At 38.0% G+C, this 22,671-nt stretch overlaps 1 protein-coding gene across 4 annotated transcripts in view; it reads right to left on the minus strand.

Annotated features, from left to right (window-relative positions):
- SLC44A1 (solute carrier family 44 member 1) overlaps positions 1 to 22,671 on the minus strand; it is a 72,844-nt gene that overhangs the window by 24,126 nt on the left and 26,047 nt on the right. For all 4 annotated transcript variants that reach the window (XM_064736871.1, XM_064736870.1, XM_064736872.1 and 1 more), the window contains exons 4-7: positions 22,050 to 22,186; positions 7,556 to 7,649; positions 2,585 to 2,754; positions 696 to 785 (exon numbers count right to left, since the gene is read on the minus strand). In XM_064736871.1, coding sequence (XP_064592941.1) covers positions 696 to 785; positions 2,585 to 2,754; positions 7,556 to 7,649; positions 22,050 to 22,186 — 491 coding nt within the window. The remainder of the gene's footprint in view (positions 1 to 695; positions 786 to 2,584; positions 2,755 to 7,555; positions 7,650 to 22,049; positions 22,187 to 22,671) is intronic.

Below are 22,671 nucleotides of genomic sequence, written 5' to 3' on the forward strand. Positions count from 1 at the left end.
ATGTGACAAAATAAGACTATTTTCACACAAGCTACATAATTTTGGAGGAGACAACCTGTGGTCATTTCCAAGATAGCTTGCCTGGTGGCATTTCACATATGATCTAGGTCATGCAGGTGTTCCTGAGTCATACAGAAATACAATAATTTAATTAGAATTGTTGGAGAAGCACCTTTACTTCCTCTCTTCAAGAATGGGTCTCAAAGAGCTATTCAAAGAACTGAAGGGCTAACGAACATGTCAGAGTTGTAAATATATTCAGCTGCATGAGCAAGAGTTGCCCTTTGATTTCTTCATGCACCAGCTGAGGCATGGGAGTACCACCAGACACACCCAGGCTTAGCTGCCTGGCTGACCTGTTTGGAAGGCAGGTAAAGAAGTAGGCAGCATTTAGGGTTGTGCTACAAGTGCTGTGAGGAATCTCCTGCACTGTCACCTGTGGGCTCTAGTGAGCTAGGCTGACATGATGACTGATGCCAAGCAGGGTGTGCAAATATCCAAGGAGCAATGTACTCTCTGAGAGAGATCTGCAATTACTAAGGTGGCATTTTGGATGTGCATCTGGAAAGGGACTCAAAAAAAAAAGGCTGAAGGGAAATGCATGATCCAAGTGTGTGAGAATTGTAGCTGGGCTGAGGAAATGGAGCACAAGGATTAGAACTGGGCACTCCAAGTGGGAAACAAACAAGACTTACCAAGTGATCCCAGAATGACAAGAATTGTTAAAATCCAGACAAGTACTCTTGAAATGTACCTTATTATAACCATCAAAATCATGGACAACACTGCAAAAGAAGACAAATAAAATAAGCAGACTAATTACTTCAAGTAGATACAGCCTTCCTAATTTTCCCACTGTACTAAGGGAACTGCCTTCCAACAGAATTTTTACAGACAGGTTTCTTTTTTGAGGCTTACAAACTCACTGAATAGATAGTTAAGAAAATTAGGCATCTCTACAACTTCTGCTTTGATAATGTTGATTAAAACAAAGAGAGCATAAATACATTTACACGATACATCAACACAAGACATAATGCATGCATACAGACAGAGATGTACTTAGACAATGACCAAACAGACAGCAAGGAGGCATGACAGTACTTTGAGTCTGGTAACATGAGCACACCTCCTGAGGACCAGGGCAGAGTCTGTACTCAAATACACATATCAAACCAGTGCAGTTAATATGATACCTGTGTATTCTGAAATGTCATGCCAGTTACAAGTAAAAAACTTTACAGCAGCTAAGGCTAAGTGAGTGGTGTGTACAAGTACGTATTTGTATTTTAACACATACACGTTTGTGTTCAGCAGTCACATGCAAGCCACTGGAACCTGGCTTTTTGAAGCACAGTCTAACCCCCTGTTTTAAAACAAATAATTTCTGTTTAACTATGAAATTACAAAAACTATTTTTTAAATTAACTATATGTAAATTCTGTACTAACTTCTGACTCTAACTGAACAGTAGAACTGTGAATCAGCCACTAGCTTTCAGATTTCAAACAGTTTTCTACCATTATTACCAAATACTGAAGCTGTCAAGATGTAAAAATAAACAGCTTTCAAGCTACAGTTGAAAAAAATACACAATGGTCTTTTGTGTGTATGTAGAAGGGGTTAATGGTATCTAGCATCCTCCTCTTTTTCTTTCCTTTTCCCTTCCTTCTCCCCTACCCTTTTCTTTAACCACAAAAGGAAACTGAAAACAAAAGATCCCTATATCTGATACAGCTTTGCAGTGTTTCTTTCTACATAATACACTCTCATATGAATAGCTAATATCATGATACTCCCATTTTAGGATTTCAGATTTTATACTTTGCATGAGTAAAATGGACTCACTAGGAAAGCAATTTATGTCAGTGGGCAACATCCCACCTCAAACAAGATGACTTTGTTAAAGCAGCTCTTCAGTGCAGCACTAAGTGTCACTTGATAGGCTAGAGGCATCTCACAGCTACAGAAAAAATTCAGCAACTCTGTATTGTTGGGAATTTCCAGCTCTTCAGAAAAGGCTGAGATTTTCAAAGACCAGAAGCTTTTAATTTTGAAGGAAGGGGAAGAAGGAGGTAACATACAGTGCAACAAATGGGCACCTGATTTTCTAGTTTTCACTCTTCAAGTTCTCATATCTTTGTGCAAGTATGTTAAATGAAACAAATTAAATGCCCTACATCCAATCAGAATGTGCTACTTTGCATTTCTCAACCTGTCTTTTATATTTGGAAAGGGTTTATTCGGACTTGAGTTGGTAGAAGATGACTACTACAAATGGGAAAGGGGAATACTATAAAAAATTAAGAAAAGGTGGATGTTCTCTTAACTATATCAAAATTAATGTTGGCTAATTAACAGCCATGCATCCTCTATCTCATAGAAACAAGAGAAACAAAACCAGTATATTACTTATGAATAAGTTACCCAGCTCCCAAATAAAATTTTTAAAAAGCATTCTGAATAATTTTCTAAGGGATTTTTGCTATTATACAGGTTTTTTGCTCATAATGTGGTTAGAGTGTGTTAGCAACCTCCTAATGGAGTACACTAAGAAATAGCTAGTAATGAGAAAAACAATTACCTAGTGATAACAAGCAAAGTCCCATTATAATCTCTTTGCTGGTCATAACTCCACTAATCAGCCTGTGTAAGACACTACTGTCACTGACAAAGGTGATCAGGGCCTCTGCAAACTTGGCATAGCAGGAAATGTTCACAGGAGCACAGCGATGGAAGAATGGAATAGGTGCACTGGTGACACAAGAAAAAAAAAATCAGAAAAAAAAATTACTCCTACTTAATATAAATGCCACATCAACACATAAATGAAAGGTGAATAGATGCAATCATTCTACCCTTATAACATCATAACCAGAAACCATGTGTTGAATGAACAAGTGCTGCTGAAATGAGGATGATCATAATGAAAAGTGATGCAGTTCTTACAAACAACCCTATGAGGCTGGAATGCACACTCCAATAGGATATTATTACCCTCCCACCCTTAAATGACAAGGCACAGAAAGTATATGTTCCTATTTCCACTTAAATGTCTTTCTTTCAAGTGTCAGGTGTGAACCAGCAGCTGAAACAATGCCTTTCACTCATTTTAAAATGGAATACTGGTCCATATTTGCAGCAAAAGAAATTGCAGAATAACAATACTCTTCTTCAGAGTATCTATTTTGCACTAAAGGACATCAGCATTCAAAACTGCTGCCAAGCAAAATGAATGCATTTATTCCTAGTCTTTCCCCATACTAAGCTAGTTCTTGTACTGAATATTACAATCACAGTGTTTATATTCATTAACTTTCTTAGAACTATGCAAAACATGCCAGGATGCCTTTATTGTTTTGAAGTGTTTTGGAAAGGCCCTCACAAAAAACTATTGAGACTATGCACTAAACTTTGTAGAATGCTATGAAAAACCTGCTATCAAGAGAAAGACACAAAAGAGCAACAACTTTCCTTTAAAAGTGGGTGATTTTGTTTTCTAAATGTCTCCCATTTAGTAGCCATCTGCCATGGTCATAAACTATGTCAGATTTCAAAGTGGCCTATTACATCATTTGATCAATTCCCAATTACATTTCAGACATGAATTACATATTCCTTCCTGTAACTGGATCCAATGAAAAAAAAGTCTTTTCTCTTGTTTTACCTGCCCAGTCTTCCTTACTTGAAAAATTTTGGTGGACTATACCAGCAATGAATATAATCTTCTGCAGTTTCCCCATTTCAGCAATGACCTATAAACCAACCATTTTCTGTCCTCAAGAACTACTTTTAAAGACATGTCTTTCTAAAATTCTAGCCACAATTTTAAACACATAGTGAATAAACCAGCTGCCTTAGGCACATATTTCCCCATCCATTGCTTTTCTGGGGAAAAAGGATGACATACGGAAAACAATTAAAGTGTAACTATTCTGTAAGGAAATTGGGAGAAATTATGATCACCTGCCATTTCTAGGTAATTAATTAGTTAATCCTAGGTTTTTGTTTAAACTCACTGATGATCGCAAATTCTATAGGATTACTGTGTTGAGTAGGTAAACGCATTTGAAGATGCTCATATTGATGGTCTGCATTTGGGTAGGAATGAACACAGCAGTTAAGTACAGCAAAGTAATTATGCATTAGTCACAGTTAGTAAAAAACAAACCCATAATGATGTCTGCCCTACTTAAAAGGCAGCCCAGGTATCCTCTTAGCTTCTTAAAACATAACCTATTTTGGAATATGGCTGCTTATTATATGGCATATTACTGAAAAAGACTGACATTTGAGAGGTTTATTTAATTGTTAACTGCTACAACTTTTCAGAAAACTTAGAGCACTTGTAAGTTGTTGCTACCAGCAAGAAAGCCCAAATTTTGAGGTGGGAGTAGGCAAAATAATGTTATTCCTGCATCCCAATACAAAAATATTCGCTTTGAAAAGGGAACTCTTCCAAAATATATCCCAATGAAAGAAAACATGCTTTTTGCATCAGAGTTTATATTAGTCATCTAATATCTCTTAACCTAAAGCAATTTCACTACCTATTTTAAGTTAACTATTTTCATGTACAGTAATTAATTGTTAAGTTTGTTTTAATTAATAAAAAAAAATAGGTTAGTAGTTCCTACAAGCTTTCTTGAGTAAATGGGACTCCTGAGAATCCACTTTTGAGATCTGCTTCTGCTCCAGTGGTTCTGACTGAATGAGTAGGTGAGGTAAAGTGTCCCAATAAAAAACACAATAACAGATCTATTCTCTATGACCTGCACTATTTTATATGAACTCTTCATTATATCTTGGTATATTACCTACTGACAGGGAAAAATTTCTAAGAATAGCAACATGATTCTTAATCATAAACAAGAACTAATGAAGTTGAAGCCAGTAGATGATGGTCTCAGCAGCTGTACTTTTAAAGCATCATTCAAATGAAGTTAAGAGATCCATCTGATTACTCAAGTACTAGATTGCAAAGAATTTTTTCCTCTTGCTACTACCCCTGTGTATGTACACGGGTAGTACAGCAACCTGTGTGAGTGAGGAGGATTCCAATTAGAATAACACTGCTAGCTGCTCTTTATAACCTCCACAGGGCAGTCCCTTAGCACAGTTCGGCACAGCTGATTTACAGATAAATGCTGCAGGGAACTGGACAGGTTTTCCTCCAAGGCCCTCTAAACATGCAGTCATGTCTACAGAAGCTGATCTAGGTGGGGTGTAGAAGAAATACATACTGCTGACTGCACTACTAGACTGCACTACTCTGTCAAAGTTGGACATAATACCTTGAAGATGGATGGTAAGAGTCCATTGACAGCCTCAGCTGAAGGCTGTGAAGAAGCCTGGTCATCAAACAGAAAACATCAAGGGATAATCTTCACTCCATATGCTACCTCCATCCCATGGAACTAATGAGAATCAGAGGGTTCATAAGTCTCGACAGATTGCACTGATTTCAGCTGGCGTAGGAAGTGGCTGGTATGGAGGTGGTTTTGGATTTGTGTTGAACACAGGGTTAATAATAGAGAGATGTTTTTGTTATTGCTGAGTAGGGCTTGCACAGAGCCAAGGCCTTTAGTTCTTTTTTACCGACATGCTAGCAAGGACATTTTGAGTGTATGGGAGGCTGGGAGGAGATACAGCCAGGACAGGTGACCCAAAGTGACCAAAGTGATATTCCAAACATCCAAACATGGCATCATGTGCAGGATATAAACATGGGGAAAGAAGAGGAAGGAGGGCACGTTTGAAGTGATGGTGTTTGTCTTCCCAAATAACTGTTGCATGTGATGGGGCCCTGCTCTCCTGGAATGGCTGAACATCTGCCTGTCCCTGGGAAGTGATTAATTAATTAATTCCTTGTTTTGCTTTGCTTATGTGTGCAGCTTTCCTTCCCTTATTAAACCACCTTTATATCAACCAACAAGCTTTTTACCTTTTACCCTTCCAGTTCTCTCGCCAGGCCTGCTCATGGGGAAACAAGCAATTGGCTGTGGGTGTCTGGGTTGTTGGATGGCATTAAACCATGACACAGATCAAATGTGACTGTTAGGTAAGTTCTTCCTGAATGCCTCAGTCTACAAGATGTTGGGTTTTCATTTGGTTGTCTCAACAGGATTACATTTGTCCTTCAAATTACACTTACTCAAATAATTTAACTATAAAAACCTGAAAACCAGTTGTTTACAGATACAATGTTGGCCTTTTTTGCCTTAGGGCATTAAGTTCAAACTTTTCAATCTCAAAAATGCTCAAATGAATCATATATTTTAGTGATACTATATCAAAAAGTGAAAATACTACACCTACACAATAGTTTATTTAAAATAACATAAGGTTGTTTTTATGAGGAATTTACATAACATCATTAGAGCTCTGATACATTATTCTATCCTTCTGTTTTCTTACTAAGCTGTATTTATTGAGATTAAATGACGTTAGAACACACTATGAGAAGTCAATATAATTCTGGCAAAAATTAGAACTAACAAGTCTTTTCAGTATGCAAGCTGGCACTGAAGTTTTTATTTGTTTTTGTATTATGGCAGTAACAGCTGGCTAGCTGGAATATCAATCTATATTGGGAAATTTTTTAAAAAGCTAATATGCCAGCTGCCACTAATTGTCACTATAATATTAGAGAAAAAGGTTCAGTGGAGAGGCTACCACATGTACAAGAAAGACTTAAAATCAGAGTTTGTAGAACAAGTTCGTTAGAACAAATATTTACAAAAAACGTAACAGAAAACTATGCATAAGAAAAGACTCTGCAGTTACCACTCACTACTGAGTATATTTGAGAAGCTAAATTTTGAGAAAACACAACATGGTTCTTCTTGAGTTAGTGCAACTACTGACAGAAGGCTGCGAACAACACTAACACATCACTTCTTTTCTCAGCAATGCTCATCTCTGGAGGTCCAGGCAGCACAGCTACAAGAGTTCATGAAGCCATGAACTTTCCAATCCTATTTAACAAACAGCAGTCTAATGTAACACTTAAAAAAATAAACCTCAAAATGATCTGTTAATAAAATACAGCCCTCCTTTTGGTATTGAACTATCCCTATATTAGTTATTTGCAGACTGAAAGAGTAAAAAATGAAGCAATTTGCATCTATCTGACTGGCTGACGTAAGGTATAAGAAGTGAATGCTGCAGAGAGCTGTGCATCCCTACATATTTTTTTCTCCCAAAGATTAAAAATGTTCCATGATTGTCTCAGATCTGCATTGCTGATAGGCAGCTGGCTATAGATAGGGTGAAAGGCAGTAAAACACCTGATACTTAGAACAGTGTTTGTCATATGAGACGAGAATTTGGAGATAACAATTAAATAGTTTCAGTAACACATACACAGATAATTTGGGTTTTTCTTTGACTATTATTTTCACTACCTTTTAAAAACTGAATTTTAGAAATATATACAATAATACACTAAAACACCTATCTGGTAAGAGTGAACATGTGTTGGTATTTTCTAAAGTTCATGATCAAAACAAATCTCTGCTCCCTCCCCCCAAATCATACAACTTGATCATATTACCTCTCTGGAACAGGATATTTAGGACATAACTTGGCAGCCCTTGGGTCTGTTGTATATTCTGATGGCTGTAGTTCATAGCTACACAGAGTGGATCCTGTTGAAAAGTAAAAAAAAATATTGGTACAGAAAACAAATTTAAAAAACCACTAATATTCTTTGCAAACAGCATTAAAACTGATACAGGTGCTAATTCTGCACCTCCTCATGCCATCACCACAAGGCTTTGCTATAGTTCCTCCTGTAATGTGGTAAATCAAGCCCAACACAGCTGTCAGTAAAATACAATGACGCTCTCCATCTAGCTTTGGGTTTTCCAAAGTCTAAGTATTTGAATGGAGAACACTAACTCACAATGTGGTGTAAAAGAGGACACAAAATACTATGAAGCCCCCCTCCCCCTATTATTCCACCATGCTTTTCTTGATCATTTTTAATGTGTGAATATTGCATAACATAACATTTATTATAGAAAGAAAATATTCCTGTGTTTGCAGGAGTTTTTTGTGCATGTGTATTCAAAATACAACTTGTCTATAGATTTCAGGGACAGAAACAAAAAAAAACCAAACTGAAAAAGTTGGAAAGTTGGCTGAGAAATAACAGCTCTGCATTACATTTCCAAAACTTCTTAAAAGCTGAACTCTCTCCATAAACAAATTGGTATGGCACAGTAAAGATCAAGTTGCCTATAACAAAATTCAAACATAAATTAAGTTTTCCTTTGTACCTGACACTTGCTTAATGGAAGTGCCTTACCTAGGAGAGATTTCTTTCAATTTATCTATAATGAAAACACTGAACATCTGACCCAATGCTTCTAGGAAATCAGAAACTTCCAAATCAGATTGGAGCCCTGGTATATCAGCAATTCAGAGGTAAGGAAGCCTCCAATGATATAAGCTGCCTATCAAAAGATTAATTTCCTTCCAAGCTGCTTTCCTAATAGATTGCTTACTTCCAAGTGCAAGGGCTTTTAATACATAGCTTTTAGTGTCCTTTTCCCCTATGCAGTACACTAAGGACTTATCTTAATAAGGACTTATCTGAATCTTAATCATCAATATAAATATTCAATTCTTTCCATTATTAAAGTCTCCTCTTCAGGAATAGTTTGTATAATAGAGTCGTGCAAGCTGGATCTGGATAATACATATACACTATTACCCAAAATACACCAAGAATTTTGACAAACAGCTTTATCTTGGCCTGCATTACACTGAACAAAACTATTATTTGTACAATTTGTAGAATATTATTTGCAGAAATTTTATCTATCATTGCTACATTTGTACCTCTATGAAGAGACCTCTTCTATTCACAGACTGAAAAAGCAGAGAGCCTATTTAGCAGCTTCAGCTGCTCTCTATCTAAGGCAGTCACAATTTAAGTACCACTTCTACAAAGTAGTTCTTTGGAAGCCAGTCCAAACCACCAAATGCACTATTGAAGAGAGATAGATCTCCTACAAAGAGAAGATAGGAGGTGAAACATCTGAAATGCATTTTCAATTATACTTTCAATATGAATCCTTATGCCTCTGCTTGCTTATGTGGAAAACACGGCATGATATAAACATAAACAGATATCACAAAAAACATTCCTTAGTTCTTAGTTGTAAATGAAGTATCTAAAATGCATCTACATCTACAGGTTCTTCTTAAAAACAGAAAGAAAATTTACTTTTATTTTGCTCTGAATATAGGTCAAAAGGTAAGTTATAAATGTGGTTGACAGCCAGCTGAGCCAGCTGTGCCCAGGCAGCCAAGAAGGTGGATGGCATCCTGGCCTGTATCAGCAATAGTGTGGCCAGCAGGACCAGGGCAGGGATTGTCCCCTCTGTACTTGGAACTGGTGAGGGCACCCATCCTATCCTGTGTCCAGGTCTGGATGCCTCCCTGCAAGAAAGACACTGAGGTGCTGGAGTGTGTCCAGAGAAGGGCAATGGAGTAGGTGAAGGGTCTGGAGCACAAGTTCCATGAGGAGTGACTGAGGAATCTGGGGGTGTTTAGCCTGGAGAAAAAAGAGGCTCAGGGGTGACCTTATCACTCTCTACAACTCTCTGACAGGAGGCTGTAGCCAGGTGGGGATTGGCCTCTTTTCCCAAGTAACAAAACACAGGGCAAGAGGAAATGGCATCAAGTTGTGCCAGGGATAGTTTAGACTGGGTATTAAGAGTAATTTTTTCACCAAAATGTTTGTCAAGCATTGGAACAGGCTGCCCAGGGAAGCAGTTGAGCCCCCATCCGTGGAGGTACTTAAAAGATGTGGAGAAATGGAGCTTAGGTAAGTAGTTTAGTCGTGGACTTGATGATGTTAAGGGTGTTTTCCAGCCTTATGATTCTCTGGTTATGATTCTAAGGCGAGAATAAAGAGCTCTGTAGGAAGAAGAAGGATATGAGTTATGTGGACAAGTGTACATAGATTCATAACACAGTGTTTGGGGCCAGCTTGGCCATTCTGCCAAATGCCCAATGTGAACTACAGTTTTAATGTGTCTTATGAAAAGGTCCCCAGATCTAAACAAGCCTAAGGGTCAGGGCTGGTCTGTGGCTGCCCATGCTCCCTTTGACTTCTAATAGTTCATGCATGAGAGAAAAAGGGCAGGATTTACTATGGGGAGGAAAGGCAACTCTTTGTCCAAATGTGCATCTGAAGACCTGTTTGGATCACAAGCGTAAACGAAGCAAAATCAAATGCCAGACACCCTGATGTGCATACAAGTCACAAGCCATTCAAGTAGGACCTGTAGGGTAACCCAACACACTCCTGGCTGTAGAGCAAAACGGAAACACCTTGGTAGGTCCCTCTGGAAGCCAACAGTATATTCCCTCCTGCCATACCTGACAACTCAGGCTGCCACTACCATGTCTTGCCTGGGAACTGCTTTTGGGCTACTCTGGATCTTTTCCCTTTAGATGCCTAACTCACAGCACACTTCTTTAGTCACAGTCAAGCAGAAAAATATTTTCAGGTAGCTTGTCAAACAAAAGATCTTAACTACCGTGCCTTTAAAGAAACTACCAGTCCCACAGCTGAAATAATGCCCATGAGATTATTTGTCCTTTTGTCCCAAATTATTAGAAACTCTAACTATTCCAGTAAATAGTTATTTATTTATACTCTGATATACTTCTCTAATACTGTGTAAGAGAGCTTTAGAACTCAAATGTGTGCTTGAAGTATGTCACTTTATACTTAAAACTGATTTCTTCACAAAAGAGCCTGTGTGCATCACTGAATAGAAATTTACATTTTCTAGGGTGAGAGAGAAGAATGAATAGCCTTGTCAAACCTTCCACTCTATATTAGTTACTCTGGGTTAGCAGAGACCAACATAGCCAATCTTTTTGTTGCTGTTTAAGTTGGTAAGGCCAGAAAAAGTTGAAGGAAACATTTGCGTCATCTTGCTGAGATAATTAGTTTACCAAAGATACTACTTTCATTCCTAAATTAGTATCATTCAAATATTTCAAAACCAGTATGAGCAGGATACAGAGAACAAACTAAAAGATCACTGATATAATACATCCTTTGCTTCCTACAGCAATGCACATATTTCTTTTGGAGAAACCCTTAGGCAAATGACATCAAACTGTCCTACAAGGATTAGATTTCAGATCCCAACATGTTGTAACATTAAGAAAAATACCTCTAAACTACGCAGAGCATCAGTATTTGGGCTACTGGTGAGCACAGAGTAGTGTGCCCCACCTGTGTGCACACTTTGGCCCCACAATCCTGTTATTTGGTGGTTTCACACACAAAGTGATATCATGGAGACATACAAACATTTCTGTTCCATGGTTTCTTTTCAATGAATAGAATTGCTCCAGCCACTAGAATATACTGGAACCATAACTGGAGCAAAGTACCTCAAAAGACAAACTTCCAACCTAGCTGTAGAATAGAAACTTCTTTTTGAAGCCTCCTTTCTGTTTTGCTGAGGTTTGGATTAGTAAGGAGCTAAACAGCCATTATCTCTGGCACTCAAAGAAAACAGCTATATTTACCCCAATCTTATATATAAAGATGCTGTAGAAAGCCAGGACTTTTACTTCAAAGATTCTTTCTAAATGAGGAGGCAAATTTTTGAAGGTCTTGTGTTCTCAGAAGACACAGTGCACAGAAGATAGAACACTCTGCTTTCCACAGCAATACAGTAAACAGGAAGGTCCAAACTAACCAAAGGTGGTTAGGTAAAAATACTTTTAGAGACCAGAGCTCCAATACAGCTTTCCTTCCTGCATTTGCTTTGCTGTGAACCAACAAACAAACCCCTGCTAGAGCAGCATTACTATTCAAGAGTTTACAGCTTGAGAAATGGCAAGATTTCTAAGTCATCCAAAAAGAGGAGCAGTCCACAGAGGACACCAATGACATTCATATTCCCTGACTTATAGTAGTGGAAAGCATTCAAGGGGTTTTGGATTCCATTCTGGGAGTTCAGCAGCGTCTGCCCATCCATTGACACTTATTAACAGCAACTAAAACAAAGACTTCAATATCTAGAAACATGGACTCATATTCAAAGTCAAGGACTTGAGCAGAAAAATACAAAACTATGCAGAGACAACAGGGATAGCTTCAGTACCAGGAGAAGCACAGTCACCTCAGGAGTTTAGGAATATGTTCTTTTAAATTACAAAGAACTCCAAGCAGCTCTACATATCCCTCTCACATACATGTGGCAAAGCACAGTTCGAAAGACTACAAACCACTGTTTTGATAGAGTAATTTATATTAACTTCCATTCCGAGTCTGATATCGTGCATGTATTGTGCACTTACATGGCATGACACATGTGACATGTTTAATGATTTCTTTGCCTGTGTCTTTCACACTGGTGATGAGCCCAGAAGGCCCCAGTGCCCAGAGCTGGAGGACCATGGCAGGGAGAATGATAAACTTCCAGTTGACCCCAAATTCGTGTGGGATCTGCTGCTCCAGCTGGATCCTCATGTATCTATCTGGCTTTATGATGGCATTCATCCAAGAATACTCAAAGAGCTGTTTGATGTCATTGCTCTCTCAATTATTTTTGAACAGTCTTGGGTATCTGGGGAGCTCCCAGCTGACTGGAAGCTGGCTAAGACTGTCTCAATGTTCAAAAAGGGCAAGAAGGATGACCCTGGAAACGACAGGCCTATCGGTCTCACTTCACTGCCTGGTACAATGATGGAGAAGATTATTCTGGGAGTTCTGAAAAACACCTGAATGACACCACAACCATTGTCAGAGCCAGCACAGCTTCATGAGAGCAAAGTCCTGCATGTCCAACATGACTACTTTCTAGGACAGGCTGGTTGATCATGGGAAGCCAGATGATGTGATCATTTTGGATTACAGTAAAGTTTTTGATACTGTCTCTCAGAGGACCTTTCTGCAGAAAATGTCCAGCCCACAGCTGGATAAACACATCATGTGGTGGGTGAGCAGCTGGCTCAGGGGTCAGGCACAAAGGGCTGCAGTGAATGGGGTGACATCAGACTGCTGTGACCTGTCACTGGTGGGGTTCCACAGGGCTCCATCCTTAGGTCTTATCTTCATCTCATCCTCTGCTCTTGAACATCTTAATAAACAACTTGGACACAAGACTTAAAGGCCCAAAGTAAGTCTGCTGGTGATACAAAACTGGGAGGAGACATTCACTCCCTTAAAAGCAGAGGCCTTGTAGAGAGGAGTCAAAAAACAACAGGGCTGTGAAATTACCAACTGTATGAAGTTTAAGAAAGACAAATACTGGATTCTGCACCTAGGAGAGGAAAAACCTGGATGTATGAACAGACTGAGGAATAAGACCCTGGAGAACAGTGCTGCAGACAGGGACCTGGAGGTCACTGTCAAGGGCAAGTTGGACATAAGTGAGCAGAGCCCTGGCAGCCAGGAGGGCCAGCTCTGTCCTGGAGTGCATCAGGCACAGCATCACAGCTGGGCAAGACAGGGGATTGTCCTGCTCTACTCTGCACTGGGGGCAGCCTCATCTTAAAGGCTGGGGGCAGTTTTGGATGCCACAGTATAAAAAAGATACTTAGTGTACTCTGAAGAGTGGCCAAAGGAGGGCAACTGAGATGATGAAGAGACATGAGGAGAAGCTGTGTGAGAAGTGGCTGAGGTCACTTGATTGGTTCAGCCTGGAGGAGACTTTATCACAGTTTGTAACATCCTTGTGAAGGGAAAAGGAGGAGCAGGGACTGATCTCTTCTCTGCAGTGACCAGTGAAAAGACCTGAGGGAATGGCCTGAAATTGTGTCAGGGGAGGTTTAGGTCAGGTTCACCCAGAGGGTGGTTGGGAACTGGAACAGGCTCCCCAGGGAAGTGGTCACAGCACCAGGCTGACAGAGTTCAAGCAGTGTTCAGACAATAATGTCATGTACATAGGCATGATTCTTGGGGTATCCTGTGCAGGGCCAGAAGGTGGACTTCGTGGTCCCTTGTGGATCTCCCCAACTCAGCACATTCTATAGTGATTGATAACTGCCTTCTAAAAAGTCATATGATGAAGCAGAGCTTATAGTTCAAAAACTTACTATTTTATTTCATTGCCTCCTTTACAAGTAACACCCTATTAGTTCATTAAGTTCTCTGACACAGGAATAAAACTCATAGACACAGTGCCGAAATGTTAGCAGCAATGAGATTGTTAAAATCACAACTCACCTCCGGACTTTCAGCCCAGCTCTACTCTTGAGTTCTGGGTGTTTTATGACTAAGTTCACCAATTAAAACTTAGTTAACATTGTGAATACATGACTCACAGATGACTATGCTTGACCAACCAGCCCATGCAATAAAGGCTAGAGTATGATATTGATACTGATAGAGGTGCAGTTCAGGAAGGACAAAGCTCCCAGACTCTCACAAGGACAAAATTCTTAACACTTTTCTATATTTCTCACCCCAGAACTTGCCTGAAATCCATATGTCAAACTCTATCAAATCTGAATTGTTAATCTGAAACATACTAACCATTCAAAGCTTCATGCAATGAGACAACTTGGTATGCTACAAATAATTGGATATTACCTTAGCATATTATGGACTAGAAACGCAGCATAGAAAAGTGGCAGCTTAAAATACTGTCTCATGTATATAGCTGCTGCAAATTCCAGAGCCAAAAACCACAGAACTGGTAGGATGCCAAATACTACTTCCACAGAAGGTGGTATTTACTATTCTTTGCTGAGTTCTGTCAGTAAGAAAACAATGCTGCACGACCCCAGAAAAAGCATGCTTATGGCAAGTAATTATATGATACTCTCTTCATGGGCTCCTGTCAAATGGAAAAGGGTTCAGATCACCATGAAACAAACCACATCATGGTGACCAGACTCTATTCTTTGACTGCTAGGCCTGACAATAGTAATTTTAGCCAATCTACAACTATAGGAAGTAATTCTACTCAGAACACAAGCACTAAGCACAGAAGTTTAAGACTGCATAAATTTCCTATTTACCTATTTTAGAACAAAAATATTCCAAGAGCAGACACATAATGACTAAGAAAACACAAACTCCACTTCTTAGCCAGAGATTTCAATGGGGTCTAAAGTATCAGATGAACTGGAAGCACCAGAGGATTGCACAAACATACCTAAACATTGCTGCTATGCCTTTTGCAAATTGAGCAGGAATAGAGATAGAAGACCAATAAGGACAGAACTGAACCTTGACAACTAAATCTGATTTCTGGGCCCTAGCAAAATAGTGATGCCTTGAGATAAGTAAAAATGCAAAGACAGACTACTTTGCAGTCAGGACTTGTCAGATTAATATGACAGAATTGTTCTCAGAAAAGAAAAGCTTCATTCTCTTCTACCCACTGCTGCCTTCCAGAAGCACAGTAGGTGTTTTCAAGGAAGAAAAGTAAGGTTTATATGAATCTTTAGCTCTAGTTGTTGCAGAGAGACGTATCACCACTTCTTTAAAACGATGAGCATCAAAGGGCAGGAGAAATTACAGATGCTTTTATAAATTATAAATAAATATGGGACTGAAGTGAAAGTAAGCATTCTCCAATGCCCACAAGAATATTCCAAGAAAGATCCATCACAAAACCTCATTAGTTAGGTCTTCAGAAGTCTCTAGAATTGAAGACCACAAAGAGAGCTACTGTGATAGATCTCAAAACATGCTGTTACAAATAAGAGTATGAAAAAAGAAAATCTTGATTCAGAATTCATGTACCTATATATATGTATTTTGAGTTGTAATTAAAAAAATAAGACAATACTCTTCACTTTCTCCTATTCTTAACAGTACAGAGTTGAAAAATATTAATTTACCTATTCCTCCACTCGTATTTCTTCCAGTGCTAAATAAAACCAGCTACTCTGGAATCAAATTAAGAATACATCTAGTCAAGTAGCAAATGTTTCTCGTACATATCTTTAGCTCTGCACAACTTAAAACTTAAGGATATTCTTTAGTGCTAACTAAACACCTAAAGAGAGTTTGTATTTTCTATTCTAAGAGAATTATTATAAGAGTTCATCTTTTTTTGTTTTTGAAATATCCTCATGGCAATTAACGCTAACTTGTGTGCAAAAAATCTGTCTCTTTGATGCTTAGTGATTTCATTTTGATCTCTAGTTTCACATTACTCAGGTTATGAGATGAAGGAACAATAATTTTTCAACCTTCTCAAAGATATTCCTGCTTTTAATGACTTTACTCTTCCTGATAGTTTTCTCTTCTACAGACAGAGGAAATCACTGGTCCTTTTATAATGATAATCCTTGATTCCCTTGTCAGTATGTATGCGTGTGTATATATATATATATATATATATATATATATATATATATATATATATGTGTGTGTGTACAGTAGGTGAATAGATGCTGAGAATATACATATTTATGTTTGTGTACAAATTTTTTTAAAAATTATAAAAAAGATTATAAAAAATATTAAAAAATATATATATAAAACATAGCCTTTATGATGCCAACATAGCAGGAGTTTACAAAAAATGCAGTCCCTCTTCACAATTCATAAACATTACGCTTTCAGACAATGCTGAGCCTCCAACTTAATCCTCTTGTGATCCTCAGTAGTTTCACAATCTTTTCCCGAAGTAACAATAACCACTTTAAATTAAAACACCACTTGCATAACAATAGGTTCCCACCCCTTCATTCTGGGGACATTCCTTTTGATTTGACATTTTATTCCATGCAATTGATAGCAGCGAGTTTTTCCATATAATTCTAAATTTCAGTGGTACAACAGACATGACCACATTCAGTAGTCACAACAAGATTTATAACCTCATTGTTTCTTCCCCTTTCCAAATGGTTTATTAATGCAATCAATAACACAACACAGCATTATTGGAGGACTCCACATGTCGTCACTTTCTCTTGAGGAAACAATTTAATACTAACTAGAGGATACATTTGCAGTACAACACACACCTGATAGACAGTTCAGGCAACAAGACAGAGTACTAGTAGATGACTCTGAATCTCAAAACTGCTCATAATGTACTTTTACTCTAGTCAATAAAAAAATGACACTCTAAATTAACATACCCAGGTTTCCAAAGACCTGTGGGTGCAGAATTGCTTTAAGCATAAGGTATCTGTAACTAACACAGTACATTGTACTTCAGGAAAATCACAAGAAAAGGATTAAGTTTTAAGCAGCATACTCTCACTGAAAACAAAGGCAAGGAGAAAAAGAGCAGATGAAAAATGTCAGAAGCTCACAGTGACCCACGTAACAGCTATTTCTAAGCCAAGTGCCAACAGGAACACATGAATATGTCATTATCTTCAAACAAAAGAAAAATCCTTTCTGTTTCGCCTGTGGTTCCTTCTAATAGCTCAGAGATATCATCTGCTCAGATTTAGCAGGCTGATTTCCTTTATTGATCTATTTCAGGTCAGTCTCTATAGCAAATTTAATGAAGCATTCCTCTGGCTCTGTGCGGACACAGGCCACTAGCCTGGTCTAGCTACAGAATTCTGACTGAATGAAATGCCTGCAACAATGCTGCAGAATAAAAATTTCATTTTAGGTTCTTAAATATGCATTTGTTATTTAAACAACAAATAGGAATAGTAGTTCCCACACTGAGTAGGCACTATAGTTATCACTGAATTAAACACAATGGAAATTATAGCCACTTGTCTAGTGTTTCTCTTTAATAATGACACTTCATTATTCATTTGGCACAGGCATACATTAATTATATCTTCAAGGATATTTCAAAATGCTTTAGCAAGTCCTTGAAAACATCAATGCAGTATTTCATGGACATGAAGTTTTGAAGCATCAATTTGGTTTCTGGGAAAGACAGCTTTCAGTCACACTACTCAAAATACATAATTTTTTAAGGGCAAAAACCAACAAGAACATTGAACCACAAATACTCTGTGCCTGAGCTGTTCTATTGGGTGAGAAAATCCTGGGGAGAGCAACAGCAGTCAGTTCACAACATATAACATTCTCAGTTGTGTCCAACCGTTAGCTCTACAAAATCAAGTACTAGCATGGCTGTTTGAGAACAGCATTGCAACATTTCTCAGGTAACACTGCATCTTCCTGCGCCACTTTCAGGAGTTGCTCCAGAATACTTCTGTATTTTACAGCTTGCATCTCTGTACAAGTCAAGATCTGAGTGGACAAGTGCCCAGCTTTCTTTTTCCCTTTTTCCTCCTCTTGTAAAAGGTCCCAGCTGGTTCCAGTTTTCTGGGTGTGAATTATTGTGAAGACATTAAAGGTATGTGCTTTCTTGTGTTCTCAAAATCAGCTTGGCTTTGCAAGGGATGGGCTTCTACTCTTTCTTGATGGGAAGGTACTGCAAATGGAGGACCTGACTGTGAGAGGCCAAGTGAGGTAGGGGTGGGAGTGAAGTTATTGCCCTGAAATGGTGCTGGGTTATTCACAAAAATCAGCTCCTTTTCCCAAATTACAGCAGAAGAACAAGGGCATCATTACTGATTCAGAAAGCTAAAAGGCTGCTTTATCATGAAATGGTCTTCTTGCCTCAAGCAAGCATTTTCCCTGCCCTAAATGTTTATTTATAATCTCACTTGCAGAACTGCACACCAAACGTATGAGCTCTGCCATATGTGTTCTGAATCTTTGGGATTGGTAGTTCTGTCCTTTTGTGTTGAGGCAATCAAGTGCATGCCTCACTTTAGTAAAAATACTATAAATGCTAAGCTAGCTGCAAATTCATATGTGGTATTGATAAAATCACTAGTCAATACAAAGATGTTTTAATATGCTTTACTGTTACAGGGCTTGCAAGGGTTTTTCAGGGTGAAGAGAGAGGTGAGAATGTTGACTTCATGTTCAGAAGGCTTGATTTATTATTTTATGCTACATACTACATTATTACTATGCTAATAGGAATAGAGAGAAAAGTTCTCAGCAACTGGCTAAGCTAAGAATAGAAAAGGAATGAATAACAATGGTCTGTGTCTCAGCAGAAAGCGAGAACAGCACCGCCGTGAGTGGTCAGTAAATCCAAACATCCACAGAAGACCAATCACGGACGCAACTGTTGCATTCCACAGCAGCAGGTAACCATTGTTTACATTTGTTGCTGAGGCCACAGCTTCTCAGAAAGGCGAAAAATCCTAAAGAAAGGATTTTTACGAAAAGATGTCTGTGACACTTTACATGTTACAGCTCTTCATAAAGATGTTTAGATTAAAAAACACATTTATTTGAACTTACCACACCACTGCTTGGTGTGCAACTGAGGCACAATAGGTGATTTCTTTGGGCTGAGGAAGGGTTCTTAAGCCATAATTCCTTTATGAATTTCAAGATGCACAGACAAGTAAGGTGATTTCAGGGATGGCATTTGAGCCAGGTGAAAACGGCCAACTCTACAAAAGCACATGCCACAACCTACACACTCTGTCACCAGATAATTGCTATTTTCAGGATGGAGAAAGGGTTAAAGCTTTCAGAAAGGCTCAACAGAGCAAAATTAAGAGCTGACTGCATTCTTTACCTATACATTTAAAACATTACAAGGCGGTTTGGTTTTTTTTTTGGAATGTTAGAAGCTATGAGCATGAGACAATTCAGTACCAATTATCACAAAACCAAACAGATTTGTCCTCCTTCTTCAGAACTTGACAGCGGAACTCTATTTTCTAACTATACATCATCACAAACACAGAAATTGAAATTAAGCTCTTTGCAGTCATGTTCAAGGTCCTCAGATTTCATTATTACTATTTTTACAGTGGAGTTAATGGTCACTTAAAATGGACTGCCAAACCTAATCCTAGCATTAATTAATTGAAATCCACTATCATAGCTACAAAATAGATCTCAGAAAAATTATTCTGCTTACTGAATATTACAGTTTTGGTATTAATTCACTGTTCTTGCTCTGCTAAAAGGCTGAATCACACTTGAACTTTATTACTATATAAATGCAACTGTTACAATAATCAACAATTAAGCTGTTCATTTGCTGCAAAACATCATTTTTTGTAATTTCCATAGATTGGTGAAAATTTAAGCAGAAATATAACATGAGGATAACAATATTTCTCTGAATGGTGCAATTTCAGTCATGCACAGACTTCCTCTATAAAAGGAAAGCTCATTTTGGTAAAATACCTGTCTTTGACAAGTCATATATATAATGAAAATTGGGAATTGAACTCATTAGTGATTATGTTCTGCTCCAGCACCAGTTTTCATACTTTTGACCAAGCTCCTGGAAACTGAAAAAATTGCCTGTCACGTTAATTTTTTTAAAATTATCTTTAGGTTTTAAAATCTAAAGCCCTAAGAAAAATAGAATTAGAACAAAGACTCATGAGGACAAGACACAGCATATCATGATTTGGGAGGAGCGGTCTTTGTTGTACTTTAAAAGATAGTTATACTGAACATATGTCAGGCACAATTAATAAGAGATTTAACTTACAGAAACCATGTTGGTCATAAAGAAAGACATGTCTGAATTCCATTCCTTCAAGAGATACTCCACCACAAATGACCTTCACTACATACTAACAAAGAACTGGCCTGTATTAGTAAAAAAAACCACAGCATGCTCAGAGAAGGAGTAAAGAATGAAAGTGTAGATATATTACTATTTTCACTTGTAATTGACAACGTGCACCAATCACAGGAGGAAGCTGTTTGTGCAGCTCTGCAAAAGCTGTGATGCCTTACAGTAGTTCAGGTTCCTGATTCAGCTGTCAGAACCCAGGCATGCAGGTACAGTGCAGTGGGAGACCAAGGGCACTAACAGTGGCCCCAGGGCCATTCCAACTCACTCTGCTTTCAAACAAGAGTACTCACATATGTAGGGGGATGCAGTATGGGTAAATGAAGATGGTATAGAATGTAATCGTATCTCCTAAAGAGCTGAAGCTGTGCCAGTAATTAAGGAATAGGAGCCGGCCTGATTTTAACAGGCCACACCTGTAGCCAATCAGAAGAGTGTTATAAAAGAGTGGATTGGTTGGTTGAGGGCAGCTGGAGTCAGGTGGCTGCTGTGAGGATAAGGAAGAGTCAGTGCCTAGAGGAGATGCCTACAAGAAACACCAAGGAGGTATGAAACTCCAGCAATATGGAACCTTTGCAATGTACTGATAATAGAACTCTTGCAATATAAAGACAACACACATAACCCGTGCTATTACAGAAATAAACATTTCCATTTCTTTTATGAAAAATAATCAGTTCCACTGCTTTGAACTAGGTCATCCAGACTGTCTCATTTTTAGTCAAGTACCTTGCACAGAACTATTACTGCATCATTTTAAAAGATAACTTTAGGACTCATCCCACACACTAGGAAAATGTTCCCACTTGAGTAGCTAAAAACTGCTAAAATTTCCTCAAATTAATTTTATATCTTTATTTTGTATGTCCAAAGGTTGATTATTTCTCACGCATTTTATCCCACTGACTGCTAAATGGGAACTGAGCTAGTAATGTCAGTATTACTACCATGGAAAAAAGTACAGCTCTTAAGGAAGACAAGGTATAATATTTCCTTTGTAAATGCAATTTGTTTCCTTTATACTTCCTTTTTAAAGAAAAGCGTAAGAAAATGAAACAAAAAAAAACCCCAAAAAAGAAGAGCACAGTAGCTTTGAATAAAAGCAAGAATATTTTCACACATACTGCCATACTCTGTGCCACAAGTGCCATTAAACAGCAGCACAGCTCTCACTAACCCCCTGTACATGAGAACACTTAAACAGCACTACTGTTAAGCAGCAATGTCAGAATATTTCCTTAGAAGCTGAAAACATATATATAGTCAGACATTGCCTCAAATGTTTGTTACATTTTGCACTTCTATTTTAAAAACAAGCTTTCCAAACTGCCCAAGACACTATCATACTAAAAGATACAGTAATGTTTTAGCTTAATGAAAAGAGCACATTATTTCCATTCATATTTCTTAATACATATTTCATTTTTAGCTCAGCTAACGCATGAGTCTTTTTTCAGATCCTGCAAAACATGAACAAAGACAAACCTATTTTTTTCATACCATTAGTTTCTGCAAACTTCTGTATATCAGCCAGAGTTTTCAATTCTTTCCTTGGGCAAGCTGATACACACAAGGCAATAGACTTAATCTTCTGATGTACTAGATCAATGTTGCATGGATCCAAGAAGAATACATACCTATGGAAGGAAAAAAGATAAATTACTTCTACTTTAATTAACAATTACACTGAACAAAATTTCAAACTATGGGATTCAGTCAAGACTGAGTGATTCAGTCCACCCAGAAATATAGGAAATTTGATATTATTGTAACTGTGTGGATCAAAAGAATTTATGTACTCAACATATGCATAACAAATGTATCGGTATTTATGTACCTCTGAATCACACAAAAAGGATGTTTAACTCTACCTGATTCAAGTCCATTCAAATGGTGCTACTCACAAAAACAGTAGTAGTCCTACCATGCTTCTTCACACATATGAGTCCAAACATTCATAACCCTTTACTCAAACCTTAAACTTGACTTAGAGAATTCAAAATTTTTTCCAAAGACCCAACAAACCAAATAAAGTCACTCTTATTCTGCAAAAAGAAAAGGTCCATGGCTATATTAATGAATATACATAATACCAGTAATTAAGAATAGCTTTTTAGTATAG

Source organism: Zonotrichia leucophrys, chromosome Z (genome assembly GCF_028769735.1).
Source record: "Zonotrichia leucophrys gambelii isolate GWCS_2022_RI chromosome Z, RI_Zleu_2.0, whole genome shotgun sequence".
Lineage (NCBI taxonomy): Eukaryota > Metazoa > Chordata > Aves > Passeriformes > Passerellidae > Zonotrichia > Zonotrichia leucophrys.